General features: G+C 44.6%; 1 protein-coding gene across 3 annotated transcripts in view; it reads left to right on the forward strand.

Annotated features, from left to right (window-relative positions):
* Positions 1-18,524, forward strand: part of LOC147881835 (DNA repair protein RadA-like protein) — a 204,861-nt gene extending 186,337 nt beyond the window's left edge. For 2 of the 3 annotated variants that reach the window (XM_087401430.1, XM_087401431.1), the window contains 3 exons: positions 17,299-17,381; positions 17,594-17,666; positions 17,789-18,524. In XM_087401430.1, the coding sequence (XP_087257556.1) occupies positions 17,299-17,381; positions 17,594-17,666; positions 17,789-18,013 (381 nt within the window). In that variant the 3' untranslated portion in view covers positions 18,014-18,524. Of the gene's footprint in view, positions 1-17,298; positions 17,386-17,593; positions 17,667-17,788 lie in introns of all 3 variants that reach the window. The other variant, XR_015543932.1, reaches the window with a different exon arrangement.
* The last annotated feature ends 687 nt before the right edge of the window (positions 18,525-19,211 follow it).

Raw genomic sequence — 19,211 nt, forward strand, 5'->3', positions numbered from 1 at the left:
GAATGAAGAGCAGAATGCGCTTTCACCTCTTTTTCTTCCCCAAACAAAGAAAATGTACTCCTGCTGCAAAAGTAGGAAGCAGCTCCCTGTACCTGCGCTGTGGAGATCCGTACAGATGTACGGCTCCTGTACGGAATCCCGGAAGAGGAAAAAACAGTCGAAAAAGTGTGGCGGCGTCGTCCGTACGGTTGTACGGCAGTCCGTACGACTGTACGGTAGTCCGTACGGCTGCCCTTGGAGTAGACTGTGCGACGCCTCGAGAGGCTTAGCAGCTGCTGGCTGCTGGCTTGATGCGGCGCCTCAAGCTGCAGCTAGCAGCTGCTATGCAAAGAAGGCCCGCGCCCGCCTGCGCCCGCTAGATGACTGCGCCCGCGCCCGCTCGATGACCGCGCTCGCACCCGCTCTGCTCCCGTGTCCTCGCCACAGCTCGCGACCGGTCCGCGACGATCCCGTGCCCACGCGCCCTTCCGTACGGCTGTACGGACGTCGTACGTCCGTACGGCACTGTAGAGGTCGAAGGGGAGAGGCCAAGCAAGAGGGAAAACCTTGCTCTGATACCAGTTGAAAGGGACTGAAGGGGGAAGAAGAGCAAGAGTGAGAGAGTAAGAGAGAAGACTCAAGGTGTGTGGGTGTGAAGTGATGAGCCACACCACAAACTCATTTGTTTTATTAGGATTAGGTTTGCCCTATGACTGTCTTAAGACAGTCATAGGTGTCCTATCTTTAATGAAGGGTTGGCAATGTGCCTTTACCCCAACAATATCATGATACCCCCCTTAACATGAGCAAACTGAATGCCCAAATAACAATGGAGCCGGCCCATGTCTGACATGTCAAAAATCTGGTGCAAATCAGCCTTGAAAGCTGCAATTTGTTGAGTATTTGGGCCCGTTATGAGCATATCATCCACATATAAAATCAGCACTAAAAAATCAGATCCACTCCCACGGACATAAAGAGTGGGTTCTGTGGGACTATTCTGAAAACCAAGGGATAGTAAGTGTGCATGAATTTTGGCATACCATGCCCTGGGTGCCTGCTTCAAACCATAAAGGGCTTTTCTAAGCCGGCATACCTTATTTTCAGAATTAACAACCTCAAAGCCAGGAGGTTGTGTGACATAGACTTCTTCCTGCAGATCCCCATGAAGAAAAGCGGTCTTGATGTCAAGTTGGTGCACTTGCCAATGATGATGGGCTGCAATGGCAATGACACATCGAATGGTAGTAATCCTGGATGTGGGAGCAAATGTCTCCTCAAAGTCAATGCCTTGTTGTTGGGCATACCCTTTTGCAACAACACGGGCTTTGTATCGATCTATGCTGCCATCACATTTCCTTTTTAATTTGTAGACCCACCGCGTTCCAATGGCATGCTTGCCAGGTGGGAGATCTACTAATTCCCATGTGTCATTTTTGGCAATAGATTGTAACTCAGCTTTCATTGCATCCATCCACTCTTCACTGTCAAAAGCATCTTTATGGCACAAAGGCTCTTCATTGCAAGCTGTAGCAAGGAGTGCAAACTCAAGAAAGTGACCATGCTGTCTATTCCCTGATCTTGTCCGGGCAGCAAAAGGCTGATCTTGTTTGCTGTCCCTCAATGTATCAAGAAGCCATCTGGGAACTTGCCTTTGCTGTCTATTGACAGCTCTTTCTTCAATGACTGCATCATGAGTAGTGAGATCATTTTGTGCCGGAAGAGAAACCTGCAAATCAGCATGAGGTTGAGGCTGATTATTGCTTAGTGGAGGGCCTGCAGGAGGCTCATGTTGCTGCTCAAAATCCTCTTCTGGTGATGGCAGAGGTAACCAAGATTCAAAGGCATCAAACATGTCAACATCTGGCTTTGCTTTGCAGTCCACAAGAGGAGAAGCTGAATGTTCAGCAAAGATCACATCTCTACTAACAATAATCTTCCCAGTATTTGGTTGATATAACCTATATCCTCTGCTCTCTTGGCTGTAACCAATGAATATGTATTTGATTGCCTTGCCATCAAGCTTATGTCTCAGCTGAGATGGTACATGAACATATGCAAGAGACCCAAAAACTTTCATGTGTGAAAGTGAAGGCTTCCTGCCTTTCCATGCTTCATAAGGTGTAATAGTCTTTAATGCCCGTGTAGGTGATCTATTCAGCACATAGTTGGCACACATTACTGCGTCAAGCCAAAATTTATTGGGCAAAGACTTGGCCTTAAGCATGCATCTGGCCATCTCCATTGTGGACCTGTTTTTCCTTTCAGAAACAGGATTCTGCTGAGGAGTGTAAGGAGTAGTGCATGAGTGAATAATGCCCCGTGAGGACAGAAATGCATCAAACTCCTTTGACATATACCCACCCCCCCTATCTGTGTTGAGGGTGACAAGCTTGCTTCCTGATTCATTCTCAACCATATTCAGCCATCTCTGAAAGCATAAAAAAACTTCAGATTTGGCCTTTAAAGGATATACCCAGCAATATCTTGTGAAATCATCAATGAGAGTCATGAAATACTTATACCCCCCAATGGCATTTGTCCTCATTGGGCCACAGACATCACTATGTACTAGCTGCAATTTCCTTTGTGAGAGTTTTGGACAATTCTTTTGAAAAGGAAATCGATGCATCTTACCCAAAAGACAACCCTCACACACATGTTTGGAAACTGTGTGAGTCTGAGGTACATCATTTGCCATCTGCTGTGAATGTAGCTTTGCAAGAGCTCTATAATTGAGATGGCCCATTCTCTCATGCCAAAGATGAGTTTCAGCAAGCTGTGAATCTGAAATAGCCAATGCTTCAATAGAAAGTGCAGCTGGATGATGATCAAGGTGATAAAGCCCTTTTTGCAAAGTGCCAGTGAGAACTATGGCATTGTCATCACGAAGATCATATACTAGGCATCTGTAGCCATAAAAAATTACTTTGAAACCTGAAGTAGCAATTGCTAAAATGGAAATCAAGTTGACTTCAATGCCAGGCACAAAAAGAACATTTGTCAGAGTGACAAGATGGCTGGAAATGGATGTGAGCTGCACATCTCCAACTCTTTTTACAGCATATGAAGGAAGCATTATTAGCACATGTAACAGTCCCCCCTCGAGGTGCATCAGGTAAAGAATGAAACAACTGTCTGCAAGACGTGACATGCTTGGAAGCACCACTATCAAAGTACCAGAAATGAGCATCATTAGCAGTAAAGAGTGCATCAGCTTTGGAGGGATCAAATGAGCAATGGACAGCCCATGCCAATTATCATCTTGAAGAGCATGTGCATATCAAGCATCTGCTGGCTCATGGGATTCAATGCCATGTGAGGCATTAATTGTCAATCATGCTTTCTTTTTCTCCGAAGCAATGCGCTTTCTGCATTCTGAAATGTCATGTCCAGGCTTGGGACAATAGTTGCATCTTTTCTTCTTTGCCTTATTTGCTGTATTTTTAGATGCATGGGAGGAATTGCAGCTGCTATGCGCAGATTTTTGCTTGCCCATAGGCTTGGAAGCCTTGCCTCTTCCTGTCTGCTGTGAAGCAAATGCATGATCAGGAATAATGGCTTGTCTGTTAGCTCTACTTTGCTCTTCCTGCAAAAGCAAAGTAACTAGCTGATCAAAAGAATAGTGGTCTAGATTACCCATGGCCACTAATCGAAGGGTTGTAGCAAACCCTTGATATGTATCTGGCAGTCCATTCAATGTGGTACTGACAAGCTATGACTTTGGCACCACCTCATCAATGTTGGCAAGCTGTTCCATGAGGTCCTTGACCTTTGTCAAGTATGCATCCATTGACTCACCTTCATTCATATTGACTTCCTGTAATTGCCTTCTCAAATATGCAACACGAGCTTCATTGCACATCTGATAGAAAGAAGCCATTTTATCCCAAGCATCCTTTGCTGTCCTGCAAGACCGGATGTGTGGAATAATGATTCTCTTGCATGATAAAGCAATGCATGAATGTGCATTTGCATCTCTTACATCCCATCTTGACTGTTCTTGAGCTGGAAGAGCAGCAGCAGGAGTGCTAGAGGAAAAGGCATCAGGAGGAGTACCCCCTGCAGAAGGACCAGCAGTAGAGGCAACCACTGTAGCATTGGCTGGCCTCAGATCAGCCCCAGAAACAATATTCCACAAATGTTTTGCAACAAGAATATGTTTCATGAGATAAGACCACATCGGATAGGTGGTTCCATCCAACTTATCATCTTCACGAAGAACTCCAAATAAATCTTGATTGTTCTCAGCCATAGCAAATGTGATACCCTGAAAAAGACCTGAAAACCCAAAAGCCTCAAGGCTATCACTGCAAAAAGCTGGCTGTCCCAAAAATGACAGCAAATATCTGCAAATTTCAGACCCAAATCAAAGGGCAAATGCAGATCGGAACCAAATGTGATTGTGACAGGCAATGTTCACTGCAAAAAACAGCAAATTTGGCAAAAGCCCCAACTTTATTGAGGGCAAATAGGCCAAAAAGAGGGCAAATGCAGAAAAGCCCCAAATTTTGCTGAGATTTTGCAAATGTGACCCAATTTATTGCAATCTGACTCAATGTCTTGCAAAAGTGGCTCAATGTTCTCTAGAATGACTCAATGTCCTGCAAATGTGATTCAATGTACTGCAATCAAAAAGAAATTGCAGACCAAATCCCGAATCTCTCCTAAAGGTATTGAAAGCCCCAAATTTTGCCAAAGTCCTGCAAGAGACTTCACACGTGCAACACCTGTACGGCAGTCTCGAGAGAAGTACCAGCTGTACGGACAGCTCAAGTATAGTGTACGGTTGTACGGTGAGCTCAAGTACGACTGTACAGTACGACTGTACGGTGTACGGTTGTACGGCCATACGTTGAACGGGAATCTGAAGCACTGCAGATGTACGGAGGCTCCCACGTGCATGTACGGTGATGTACGTGTATGGCGATGCAGATGTACGGTGACGCGTAGGTACGGCGATGTAGATGTACGATGATGCACATGTACGGCGATGCAATACGGGCGTACATGGTGAAGTACAGTACGTCGTAGTACTGAATGTAGGTACGGACGAAGTGCAGGTACAGATTTGTACGGAGTGCAGGTACAAGCGTACGACGAAGGTACAGATTCAGTTGCGACAGATGTACGGGCGGCTGCAAGAAACGTACGATATCCGTACGTGGCTGTACGGACAGTACGGACAAGAGGCACAGGAAGCAAAGCTGGGCTCTGATACCACTGAAGGTATGGTGAGAAGATAGAGTGTAGGTACGAGTGAGTCGAAGTATAACAGCCGTCACATCAAAGTCCTAGATAGATGAAAAACACATGAGTACAAAGTACTTGTACCTAGACCTAGGACTAAGTGTCCTAGATGTCACATAGGACTAAGTGTCCTATTAGGCCTAAAAGGCACTAACACTATAAGTGCCTACACTTATGCCTACAAGGCACATACCATGGCCTATAGGGCATCACTAGAACCACCAGAAGATGGCCTACACTCGACCTTTGAACTCTCTGGGCTACGTCTAGGGTGACCCCTCTTCTCTGTCAGTCCCCTATGAGGAAAGCTTTGATAGGTCGGACCTCAGTAAAATGTGCTCTCGGCACTCTCTGTGTTGCCCGTGATCTTTGCATCCCAGTGGCACGTTGCCCTCATATCAGTTAGCTCCCTTTCCTCTACTCCACTGTATCCTGGAGCTTACTGCTCTTTGATCCGCCGTAGAGAGAGAGAGAGAGAGAGAGAGAGAGAGAGAGAGAGAGAGAGAGAAAGAGAGAGAGAGAGAGAGAGAGAGATATTTATCAACATCTGCAAGAGGCCTTGCGGGCCTATGTGACAAAGTACAAGCCAAAAAGTAGCTCATACAAGCCACTGAGGGCTGAAGCAAAGGGTTCATTAAGACCCTTGCTGAAAGCTAAAGTACTAAATTGGTGAATCAAGTGTCACAATACTAGAGTTAGCAAAAGAAAAATAACAGAGAAGTATCAGGTGCTCAGAGCTAGCACCCTTAGTACATGCTCAGTATATCCAAGTAACCTAGTGGCTCTCTGATGAGATGTGAGGAGCTCTCGTATCTGTGTCTGTTGAGCTGTCTCTCGCAAGGGGGAGGGCGTGGTCTCCTCGATCTCTGGATCCGGTGGGCTACGTCAAGGGTGATGCCTTGTCTTTGGCGGTCACCTCTAAGGAGGGCTGAGATAGACCGAATCTTGATCGTGCGTACTTTGGTCCCTCTCCGTGTCGTACGTGGAGTGTGTCTCCCTCATTTGGCAGCATCGTGGTGGACACTCCCACTATTAATCCATGATGCTCTCATCTCATCAAGTTTCTCTCCCTTATCCTCACTGGTAGCTGACCTAGATGCATAGAAGTCGATCTCGGTGACCTGTGAGATCAATCCATGCTGCTCTCTGGTCTGTCGGATTAGTATATCTCTATGTTGTCGCATCTCAATCGGATAGAGCCCAACACAAACCTGATTGGGATAATAGATCAGCAACCAAAGCCATGCCCCTCCTGAAAGAGGCATACTAGACTGGGGAGACATGCTCCTCTGTCTCAATCTCCTCCATCTGGCATACTATGCAAGTCCTCTACTCTCTGGGTATGCTTGCAACTCTCCCTGCCTCAATCCACAACTGACCAATGGCGACCCGCAGTGCATGTGAGACCATCATGTCCTCGAGATACTGAGGTTTGATGAGACCCTTAGGAAGTGGTCATGGTAGAAAACACATCAGTATACGGTGAGGTATACTCCTCGTCAGAATGGGAAGGATGAAAGGAAGAACCGGTCACTTTCAGAGATTGAGAGATACATGCTAAGAGCAAAAGGGGTGTCACACAAACTTTGGATGGAAGCCATCATGTGCTCGAATCATATTCTGAACAAGTGTCCATGAAGGCTCTTAAGGTCTGACACCTTATCGAGCATAGTTTGGTCGTAAGCCCCATGTGGGCTATTTTCATACAATTGGTTGTGTAGCATGTGCCTCAAGAGTTGCGTGGCAAACTTAATGACAAGGCTGATACTGCATCTTTATCCGCTTCAACAGTAAAAGCAAGGGGTATAGAGTTTATAATCCCATGACCAAGCAGGTTATCACTAGTCGGGATGTTATCTCTGCTGAAAATGCAGATATGCCCTTTGCTGGTTTTGGCAGAAATCAGGGTCCTTCTGAACCCTCGGACAGGCTACTACCCATTTACTTTGATGCTGCACCTGATATGCCAGTGGAAAATCAGAATTTGCAGCAAGATACTCCAGTGGGTGATGCCTCAGTTTAGCTTAGGGCTGAGCTTGTTTCTCAGGACAAGATTGATGATGTCATAGCACATGAAAGTATAGAAGTGCAGGAAGCAAGATCAGTACGTCATTGTCTGATCGGCATTCTTGAGGACAGCAAACTTTCAGCACCAGTTCCTAGCCTTAAACAGAGTGGTATTAGCGATGCTGAGGATGCCCATTTATGTGTGGGTCACCAACATACATGGGGCAGATGAGCCTGATAGTTTTGATGATGCACGAGAGAATGTGCATCGGATGCAGGCAATGCAAGCGGAATTTGACTCCATTAAAAAAACCCACACGTGGGAGTTGGTGGGCTTGCCTGTCAGCAAGAAGGCAATTGGTATGAAGTGGGTGTGCAAGCTCAAAAGAAAAGTAGATGGTTCCATTGATAGGTACAAAGCTCGTCTTGTAGCAAAGGGCTATGCACAACAGAAAGGCACATATTATGATGAAACCTTTGTCCCCACTTCTCGTATGACCACCATTAGGGGTGTGGTTGCATTGGCCACATTTCATGGATGGAAGATCCATCAGCTAGACATTAAAGGTGCATTCTTGAATGGAGACTTGTAGGAGGAGGTATGTTTGTGAACCCATTAAATTTGTGGAACCTGCAACCCATTAAATTTGTGGAACTTGGCAAGGAAACCAAAGTATGCAAACTGCGAAAGGCCTTGTATCGGAAGCTTCTCGAGCTTGGTATGCAAAGATAGATGCCTTTTTGACCAGCTAGGCAATGCAGAATAGTCCACATACGAGCACCCTCTATGTATGCAACTTGCGAAAGGCCTTGTATGGCTTGAAGCAAGCTCCTCGAGCTTGGTATGCAAAGATAGATGCCTTTTTGACCAGCCAGGCAATGCAGAATAGTTCACATGCGAGCACCCTCTATGTCAGGAAGGAAGGGGGGTTTTGCTCATCATTGTTCACTATGTCGATGACATGCTGCTCACTGGTACTAATGCTGCAAAAATCGCTGAGTTTTAAGCTGGTAGTTCACAATGCCAGTGAACCTTTAGATGCCTCTTTTTACCGCCAGGTTGTGGGATGTCTTTTTTATTTATGCAACACATGTCCTGAGTTCCATATGCAGTGTCCCAATTGAGAAGGTTTATGCACAGTCCCAAAGACTTCACATTGGCAAGCTATGAAGTGTGTGTTCCGTTATTTGCAAGACAACCAAACTCTTAGTTTGCTCTTTCCCAGGTGGGGTGACTTTCACTACATGCTTACAACGGTTGGTGATTTTATGCTCGGCAATCCACTAGTTGTAACGATTTCTATCTGGGGACTTGTGCATTTCTTTGTTAAGCAAGAAACAATCTACAATGGCTACCTCATCATGTGAGGCTGAGTACAGGGCAGCGTTCATGACCACAGTTGAGTGTATTTGGTTGAGGGTTTGCTTCATTGCAGGAGCCTACTCCAATACTCACTGACAGTTAGAGTGTCCTTGCAGTGGCGTGGAATCCTGTGTTTCATGCTTGTATGAAACACATTGAAACTCATTATCATTATATCAAGAAGCGGCTACATGCACGGGACATCAGCAGAATGTGGTAGGTCTCTTCAGCAAAGCATTACTTCTTCCAAAGTTTGAGGCTTTTTGCAAAGTTTTAAACTTATATCCATTTGGTGATTGATGTTTACCTTGTACAGTTTGACATCGTCACTGCAAGGGGGTGTTAAAATATTTATATTTCCTAAGGCAGTGCCCAATGTTATGGAATAAGGTGCTAGGAACACTTTTTCCCTGTATTAAGGTTTTTTATGCCTAATGTCAGCTAGACGTTGAGTTTATGGGTGAGCTGGCTGCCTCACATCTTTTTACCCAATTAGCATTCTAGAGTTTCATCTCTATACTACCCTAGCTTTTTAGTTCATCATTGTTTTTGCAATTTCATTCCAGCTTCCTTCAGCTCCATTTTTTCATTCCAGCTTGCTTCAGCACCATTTTTCCGCTTCCGTTTCTAACATTTTTCTCCACTCCAATATGTCATTGAGTTGACTCAAACGCGTAGAGGGTGGTGAGAGAGAGAGAGAGAGAGAGAGAGAGAGTTTAGTAAAGTCTTTGTAAGACCAATGGCTATGAGACTGTAGAAAACCTGATACAACAAGTTGAAAGGATGGAGCTACTAAAACGATCATGATCAACTATGCTCTATTCTAAAAGATACGTAGGCTTGGAAAGCATCAATTCGACATCGTCATAACATCATCTACATCATCATCATTTCACATCAAGTTCTGTGCCAAGTCTGGCCTGATACAACGGATACTGGAGCTCTAGAAGAGAGTTCATGGACCCAAAGGCAGGCGAGGCTGTGATACGTATAAGATCAGAGATAGAGCGCGAGCGGATATCTATGGGTGTGGTCTGGCATGGTCTCCTTGTTGTAGCTCTAACTCTGAGTAGAGCCACAGTAACTCCAGTAAGTCATGTAGGTTGCGCCTTGAGATTGAACATGGAAGGGATGTCCCCGAGCGTGATCTATGTGTTTTCTCTCTGTCAGGTATGTCTTGTCGCTGGCTCGGGATCTCTACCTCGTTGACTAATTGAGGGCCGAGGGTCTGTGTGATTTGGCTGAAAGAATACAGTGATCATGCTCTCAGATGGTTCTGCTTCTGTGCTCCTTACCTACCTCTGTAATTTGAGCAAGTGCTCTCGATGCTTAACTGCCTCATGAATGACGGCTGCCAAGCATATAGGAAAGGAATTGGGGGAGTAGTCCGGAGCTATCCCTAAAGAGACAGTAGTAGCGGCCTTAGATCTTGTAATATACTGGGCATTTGAAGATGAAATGCTCCTCTGACTCGATCTCATGTGTATCACATAAGGCACAAATCTGTCTCTCTTTGGGTATTCCCTCGGCTTGCCCACTCTCAATTCGGAGTCGGCGTGACCCGAAATTGACCAATAGACATCATAAGTGAGTGAGGGAGATGAATCCGAGTATATCTTGGGGATCAATAAAACCCTCATCGAAAATTCATAAATAGGAATGTCTATAGAAGATGAGCTTAATTGGGAGCTCACTAGGTGCATGATTGTATTAAAGTCCCCTTGAGACCCTACTGGATCTATGGGATTGGTTATCACTAGTAACAAACAATGGTCTTTTACATCTGGTGAAAGAAAAATACTATAGACTTGCTATGAAGCTTGTGTGCTAGTCCAAGTAGCTTATTGCAGTGTTCCAAAACTTCTTGTATATAGCTTCCTAGCTTTGTGGCCGGCTGCTCTAATAGAGTTTTTAGGTTGCCCCTGTTCCATCGTATCTTTCTCTGATGTGTGCATAGGCACGGCATCTTAGAAGTATGTGCTGCTCATTTTCCACCTCCCTTGTGGGGAAGATTTTGCATATCTTACTTCTCTTGCTACCCTAGGTTTTGTCCACCTTCCCTTCTCCACTTGTAGGTTGTTGGAGGTGGTGGCCTCACCCCTTGTTAGCATTGGAGCTTGGTTCATTTGAGGGGGGGGTGGCGCCTATTTGACACATGGAATCAGATGGCACTAATCCCATAATCAAAAAGTGTATATTGGGAGGCCTTGGATATAAAGGCCTCATTTGCCCACTCTCTCTCATACCTCCCGGGTTTTTTGGGGAGGAGAGAGAGGCATTGCATGGCTAGGGACCGGGGCTTGGGACCCCCGTACCCGGTGCACACATGGCACGCTCTGCGTGCTAACATGGTATCAGAGCAGGTATCAGACGTGTGAACTTGACTATGCATTTCGACATGACCCTTGCGTGGTTGACATTTGGCGGTCGTAGATTGTTTGGCGGCAGAGTTGGCGTGATTCATGGCGGCGTTTAAGTGCACTTGTACCTTAATTTTAGTGGCAGCTCTATCTCCTTGGTGCATGTGTTTCCTCCCGTGGGCTTTGGTGGTTGACTACTCCTGGCAGATCATCGGTGTTTGGTCAACCTGGACTTTGGGCGGCTGTGCCTCGTCTGGTTTGTCTCACGTGGCCTTGTTTTGTTGGCCCAGCCTTGACTTGGCTGTGGGCTGCCTTTGTTTGATCAATTGTACTTCGGGGTTTGTCCACAGGGGGGTGTTGGAGGTGGTTGCCTCACCCCTCATTTGCGTTGGAGCTTGGTTCATTTGAGGGGAGCCGTGCCTATTTGACATGTGGAATCGGATGGGAGTAATCCCATAATCAAAAAGTGTATATTAGGGGGCCTTGGATATAAAGGCCTCATTTGCCCACTCTCGGGATTTTTTGGGAGGAGAGAGGGGCATTATATGGCTAGGGGACGGTAGGGCTTGGGACCGCCCGTACCCGGTGCATACGTGGCATGCTCTGCGTGCTTCTATAGGTCATGTGAGCTTCTTCTCTTTTTGCATATCAGATGCCTTTTAAACCTCGATATGTCTTCCTGATCTGTGACATTGTGATCTTGATGCTTATCTTTAGTCAGTAGTGGGTCCAAGGTATTTTTGCATCTTGTGGCTGTCCAAGAAAGCAAAGCATACAAATTGTATGATCCTATTAACGAAAAGTTCATCATCTCCAAAGATGGAATTTTTTAGGAAGACTAAGATTGGAAAACATCAAATACACAGGAGATGATCACACTGATTACTCAGTCATTTACTGAAAAGGGGGATGAAGAGGAGCAAGAATTGCCGGACACACCCCAAGAAGCACAGCAGCTCAGATAGTCTACCAGAGAAAGCAAACCACTAGCAAGATTGACATATGCTCAGAAAGGCAAAGCAATTCGGATTGAAACCACCAATTATGCTCTTATGACTACCATCATTGCTCCAGAAGAGCCAGTGTACCTCCAAGATGTAGTAGACAAGCCAGAATGGCAAGCCACTATGGAAGCTTTGTATCAAAAAAACACTTGGGCAGCTGCTATACCTTATAATTCCATCCCATCTCGGTACCACTAGTGGTTCGGGTAGGTTCCAATACCTTGTGAGGTATCTTGTTGCCATCCATCCTCTCAACTTTGTTGAGGTAAGCCATGAATTGGTAGTGCCTCCCCTTTGAGAGGCATGATACCCCTCTCAGCTAGTAGGATGGGGTATGGAGAGACAGAGAAAGTTTATTAACATCTATGAAAGACCAAAGGGCCTATGAGACTGGAAAAAATCAGATACAATGAAAGCTAAGCTTGGGACCACTAAACGGGCATCCCTACCTACGGCTGATATCTGCGATGAGAAAAATGTCATACATTGCGTTGTGACTGCAAGAGAAACCAAAAAGGGGAAAACACAAAGGAGGATTCCCTTGGCCACCTACCAAATAGCCAATTGTCCGTTCGAGTATGCACTTGTGCATCATGTTTGTGGGACCAACACCACCGGAGGATTGAGGAGAGATAAGAGGAGCTCATCTAAGAGTTGCTCGGGATCTAGTGAGGGCTAGCGTCAAGGAAGAAAGTCAGTGATAGACCGTTATTGGTCGTTCATTTAACAAGTGCTATTGTCACTCTAGTGGTCTATCTTCCCATGTAGAAGAGAGAGGATATGTCTACAGCCTTCATGTGAGCATCCACCTAGGGTTGGGTCTATCAAGTCATGCTCTTTGGCTTTCTGGCTCTGCTACGTCTGGTCCCTTGTTGCCCCTAGCTTAAGGCACCATTAAAAAATTTCGTGATTGTGCTCTGGTTGGGCTCAGCTCATTTGGTTTATCGTTTCAGGGGTTAACATTAGTATCCGATTTGGACTTGAATTAGGTTGCCTAACAAGTGAATTATTTTTTGATCGATTAATTGGAAGTGAAAGAAGAGAAGTGTGATTTGTACCTGTACTAGTTTGAAGGATTAGACATCTAGAGTTGACTGGAAGGCCAACGGCAGGGCAGTCTCACACACTCACAAAGCACATGAAGGACAATGTCAAGCCATCCTTACCTAGGCACTTCGATGATGGGAGGGCCTACAAGAGCTCCTCATCTATATGCTTCCCTAGTCGCATTTGTTTGATCCCAAATAGGAGAGACGAAACAAGGATTCAACAATGGTGCTGATCATACCCCTTTGGACATCACCTATAAAATTGTAGCTAATATATTGAGTATGTGATTGCGTCCTTAACTCGTTGACATTATTCTTGATATTCATATAGGTTTTGTCTAGGAATGCAGTATCCTAGAGAACATCTTCATCTTTTTGGAATCAGATTGGGCTCGAGAGGAGAATCTACTTATCGCATTTCTTCTCTTGGATTTCAAGAAGGCATATGACAAGGTGGAGCGGCTTTTTTTGAAGGGCACCATGTGGAGGATGGGTTTGTTGGAGTGGTGGATTTGGGGGGTCTTGACTCTCTATATGAGGAGTGCCAATCAGATGCTTGCTTGGGAGCGTATAGAGGATGCATGTTTTCTTTTTCGCTCATTGTGTTAGGGATTGCCCTCTTGCTCTGCTTCTATTTCTTTGCATTGCAGATTCTTTGGGCTATTTTCTATACTCTCATGTGGTGGGCCTCATAGTTATGCGCTTCTCAATTCAACAGGAGCTACTACACTCAAATTTTGCAGATGATGCGGCCCTTTTTGTGGAGGGCACGACAGAGTGTAGAGGGACTTTGTGATGCCCTAGAGGTGCACATCAAGCATATGAGGCTAGGATTAATTGGACAAATTAGGCAGCTTCCTCATAGCGACTAAGGAGATTCAAGAGATCTTGGATTGGAGGGTTTCTCTTGGCTTTCGTTAGTTCCCGTGGGGCCAGATATCTAGGTACTTAGGATTTCATTGGGCATTGACATTTCAGCTGAGCAGATAGCCCTTGTGCTACATGGTGTATGGTACAGGCTATTGTATTGGAGCTCGGCAAACTGTCTTTAGCAAGTCGAGCCTCGTGGCAAACCAAGTCCTCCTAGCCACAGCTTGGTAGATAGTCTCTTGCTAGTGTTTCCACAGGGTTTTCATAAGGCAGCTCAGGCTCTTGTTACACAACTTCTTGTAGTTAGGATCGGTTGTCCCTCGCTCCCATATGGTGCCCAAGATATAGATGATATCCTGCCAAACGACGGTGGCTATTGGGGGGGAACTTTAGGCCTCCCATCCCAAACAGCACAAATGTTTCAAGCAGTAGTGCTCGATACTATCTCCCAAATGCTCTCCTTAGGTGAGGATACAAGCCACTTGCCATACCTCCACCTTCAGTCTAGAAGACTGTTTGTCCATGGATCCTCTAGGTTGGCATAACCGTGTCATTTGAGAAAGCATGACCCCCTCTGTCAACCAAGCTTCCATGCGCTGGGTGAAGTCCTGCTGCACGTGCTGCGTCCTAGCCATGATCAGAAGGGCCACGTGCCAAATCCTCTAAGATACGAGGCAACTCCATATGTAGTGCAGAATCTTTTCAAGGTCCCTATCTGTGCATTGGTGGCACCTCCCATCCGCTCACATCTGCTCCAATGATGGTTCGATGGTGGGCAACCCCCGGGCCCCCATGGGCCACCAGTAGACATAAATATCTAATCTTTCGTGGCCAAAGGCTAGTCCGTAGTCGCAACCAAAATCTAAACATGACCTCTTGGGACACATACAATGCATCCCTATAATCCTCTTTGAGTGCCTTGTTCTAGAAGGCCATAACCACTCGCCTGGGTCCCACCATACCTCTCAAAGGGGGTGGCGCTTCCAGAACCATAGCCATCATCATAACTTTTCCTGCCCCAAAGTGACCGGTGCTACCAAGACAACCCGCTATGCTAACGTGTTGCCACTCAAGCATCTCAAAGGCCCTATCCAACTTTGGGTCTCCCTTGACTCGAGGGGTGGAGAAACTACCCTGGCCCCACTTTGTAATGCATGGGGTGGAAGGTGCAAAGGGATCCAATCACATAAAGGATCTTGTCCTAAAGAAATGCCTATGCCAATTGGGTGTAGTTGAGGCCCTATGTAGACCAACCCTTTGGTATCTCAAGCATCCTCGTACGTACCTCTTTCACATGAGAGAGGGCACTCGCAGATGCCTCCGTCTCTCGAGGAGCCGACTTTATCCTCCAAAGAAACTAGTTGGGCCACTACCTCCTAGCATGTAATACTCTTGATTCCGAGCCTCTGGATGTCAAAGGAGAAGCTTGCGCTCAAATTCCTCTTTGACACTAAGGGCTAGCTTGGATGATCTCTCTAGACAAGCGTTGCCAGACCTTGTGTAAGCTCCTCATCAACAATGACCCCTTCCCTGTGAGGGGGGCCTCTAGGAAGATCCACTGATGAGCTTGTTGCCATTGTTCTCTTGTGCCGGGGGTGTTCCTGAGAAGCCCTCTCCACTTGTAAAGCTCTGATCCTAGGGTGAGACCACAGACTACCATCTTGCACAAGGCTCTACTCTACATCTCTAGATCAATGATGCCGAGTCCTCCCTCCACCTAGGATAGGATCGTCGTCCGCCAAGCAACCTGGATCTAGTGGGATCTTGGACAACTATCGAAAGGCACACATGTTTCTACAAGGATTTTTTTTTGTAGGTGTGTTCTACATTTTCATAGGGTGAGCTCGGCATTCCTTGGTTGTATAACCCCGTCCTTGGTTGTTGGCCCTTGTTTCAGAGTTTTCCAGGCAGTGAGCCAGGTCCTCTTAAAACAGCCTGGTCGATAGGGTTGACGGCCAGTCTCTTTGATTGTATTGATTCCTTGATCAGTGCCATGCGAATAGCTGATTTGTATCGTTGGTCAAGCATTAATAGAAAGTTCTTTTCTTTTCTTTTTTTTGTTAAATAATTTCGTTTGAAGAAAGTGAGAAGTGGAAAATGATGACCTACAATGGGATTTTAAACTACGTTGGAGTTTCCAAACTTTTAAAATCTAGTTACTAAGATGCATGCAAATGATTATGCTATTGGGGTGGCATTGTATGAGGATGGAAGACCTGTGGCAATTGAGAGCAAGAAATTTTACGGAACCTCAAATGGGGTATCATGGATAAGAAGAGGAACGCATGCTTCGAAAGTTTGGAGAGAAATGAAATTGGCAAGAAATGAAATTGTATCTCGAATAGTATGTTCTCAAAGTTCAAACATTAACAATGCCAAGTCATAGTGCTAAACATCATAGGTTGGATAATTGTTGATGCCTTTCTCTATGGACTTTGTGGTTGGGCTACCATGAACAAGGAAAGGCATGTGCTAGCACAATTTATTCGTATAAGCTTAAGGTTTTTGTGAATAGTTAATTGAATTCCGTGGATTACCTAAAGTTATTGTCAATGATAGAGACACAGAGTTCCTTGCTTGATTTTGCTAATTTGTATTTTAGAGAGTCGGCATGAGTTCTTTGGATCATCATGAATCCGATGGTCAGACCATGAAAGATACGATAATGGCAAATGTTTCCAAAATGTCTGAAGCTACGTATGTTCCATATGGACCATGATTGGTTCCAGATTGGATAGCTTGATAGCTTAGAAATTGTATTCATTATGAATACATAATTAGATGTAGAGAGATTACAAGATTATGATTCTTGGGGAAGTGTTTGAATGTGGTTCCCTACCTGTCATTTATAAGGACATAAATGATTGTGAAGGTGGGAAGATGGCCACGTCCTCGGCTAACTATGGTTCGTTGGTAGCTATCCTAGGCCATGGGTATTGGCTAGGTAATGGACCAAGGACATGGTTAGCAGTTATTTTTGCATTAGATTAATTATAACTACAGTGTTGGGACAATGCAAGGTGATGCTTGTAGTTTGAGCATCAAGTGAAGATCCTGGCATTCAGCATAGGGGTGGTCCAAGGTATTGTGACCAATGGTCAGGAGGTGAAACAAATGCCTATGACTCTTGGTTCTGTGTTGTCTTCCTAGTTGAGAGAGAATTATTTAACGCGGCTAGTTAAGCGGATTAAAGGCTCAAGCTTAGCCTAGGACAGGATGGAGCCGTAATATATAGGTGAAATTATTAATAGCAAGCATTCACTTGTTTTGTTTCTAATGCTATTGAGAACTATAGCATGTAATGTAGATGCTGGCCTTTTGTATGGCGCAGCTGGGCTCAAGCTGTGTGGATAGGCAATTTGTAAAGGAGGTATTATTGTTTGCATTATTTGTGATAGTGTGAATGGTTCATCCAGGATGTGCTCATTAGTGTTGTGGGTGGATTACAAGTACGGGAGCCAGCAGCTGACCTGGCAATCGCCGTTGCAATCTGTAGCAGGTAGGTGGGTGCTGATTAGCCATGTTTTCTGCTCAGGTATCTGTTTCAATTTTCCTGCATTCATGGTCATATTCTCTGTAGTTCTACATTGCATAGGTGTCCAACAAATAAAAAATCTCAGATTCAGTGCACATGTTTTTAATTTTTTCTCTTATTCGAATCATTCTAAAAGTGATCATTGTAAAATTATTTTACTGCTATTTGTTTTGCAGCTTTTTTGAGAGACAGATTCCAGCGGACATGGCATTTGTGGGTGAGATTGGCGTGGGTGGTGAAATAAGATCTGTATGTCTCTATGATCATGTTTTTTTCCCACGACTCGTCTTTTGCAGATTATTGATATGTTCTTTCACATCATATCCAATCCATGTACGTCTTTGACTGCTTGAACCTATGATTGTTTCCAGGTTCAGCAGCTCGAGAAACGAATTCTAGAAGTTTCTAAGCTAGGGTTTAAAAGATGTGTTATTCCAAAAGCATCAGAGAAGGCATTGAGAGGCTCTGCAGTAGACGAGGTCACCCTCATTCCCTGTAATACTATCCAGGATGTGATTCAGAGAATAATATTGCCTATTCCTTCAATAAGTCAACGTATGTCTGGATATACCGAAATTGCTAGTAGCGACTCTTGAGGTCTTCTGCAGCTTGTGAGCACTGAGTCGTCTGTATAGAAATCCTACTGAGGAGGTAGTAGGAAATACAAGCGGCTTATATGTGAAATCTGGATGGTAAAAGCGATAATTCCAGGGCAGCAATTGCAAGTCTTGTAAAGCCCGTAGTGACAAGAATATCATGGGCGTCAATTTCAAGTCTTGTAAAGCCCGCAGTGACACCTAGAGGGGATGGGGTCTCAGACTTGTGTACATATATTTAGTACCATCTCGTACTTCTGCAAGAAATTGTTTAACTCTTCTTCACTCATTGAAGAACCAATGATGTGTATACAAAGGACTGTAAATTTTGTGCAGAGCAAAAGTTTTGATAGGACATTCTTGTCATATGAAAGTGTGAATCCAATAGTATTTCTTTGATTCCTGCAAGATATCAGCGGCCTTCTTACATCCAAACTCTGCAATGATTTGCATGCCATCTTATCAAGCAAGGTGGAGCCCTTGTAAATATTGAGTTTTATGTTATGTTTTCAAGCCCACAGAACATAGTTGTACGATTTTATCATCAAGATGTGCAATGTTCTAACTGAAGATGGGCACCAATGACGTCATCTACGTTTGAAATTGCGAATGCATTGAATGCGTGTTATGAAAATTGGATGTGCTGTGACTTTGCGTAGTACTCGCCTTAATTCGAATTTTCCAGTTTGGGTGAAAGGTTTTTGTATGTATCCATAATAAGCCTGGCTACAATTATGAGTCTTGCAAACTTTGATAAGAGTCTTGTAATTTGCATGTTCTCTTTATATATATGGTCGAATTATATTTGATCGACTTGCAAAGTCTGTACTCTAATGGTTTGGGTATTAACTAACAATTGACAAATAAATTGGTAAAAAATGTTACTAATGGGTTAATGTATTTGGGCTTGTAACATGCTTTTTGTCCAACTACGTAGTGTTTGTCTCTAGCATCTAATTCCTAATAGTAAAACTTTGTCCAATTTTCAAAGTTTTAATCTCGAAAAGTAATACTCTGGGGTTTGAGAAAATCACGAAGGCATCCTTAATTCTTGGTTCATTTTTTAAGAATCAGCACAATGTTAAAATTTCTATGTGTATTTGTCTTGGTCAACATGTTCTTGAGATGGAGTTTTCCATGTAAATTGAATGTAATTTTAGAATCTTATGCCCTTTATTTTCATGATGGTTTTGCTTTG

Source organism: Dipteris shenzhenensis, chromosome 30 (assembly GCF_047967505.1).
Source record: "Dipteris shenzhenensis isolate YYH24624 ecotype China chromosome 30, Dip_SZ_1.0, whole genome shotgun sequence".
NCBI classification, from domain to species: domain Eukaryota; kingdom Viridiplantae; phylum Streptophyta; class Polypodiopsida; order Gleicheniales; family Dipteridaceae; genus Dipteris; species Dipteris shenzhenensis.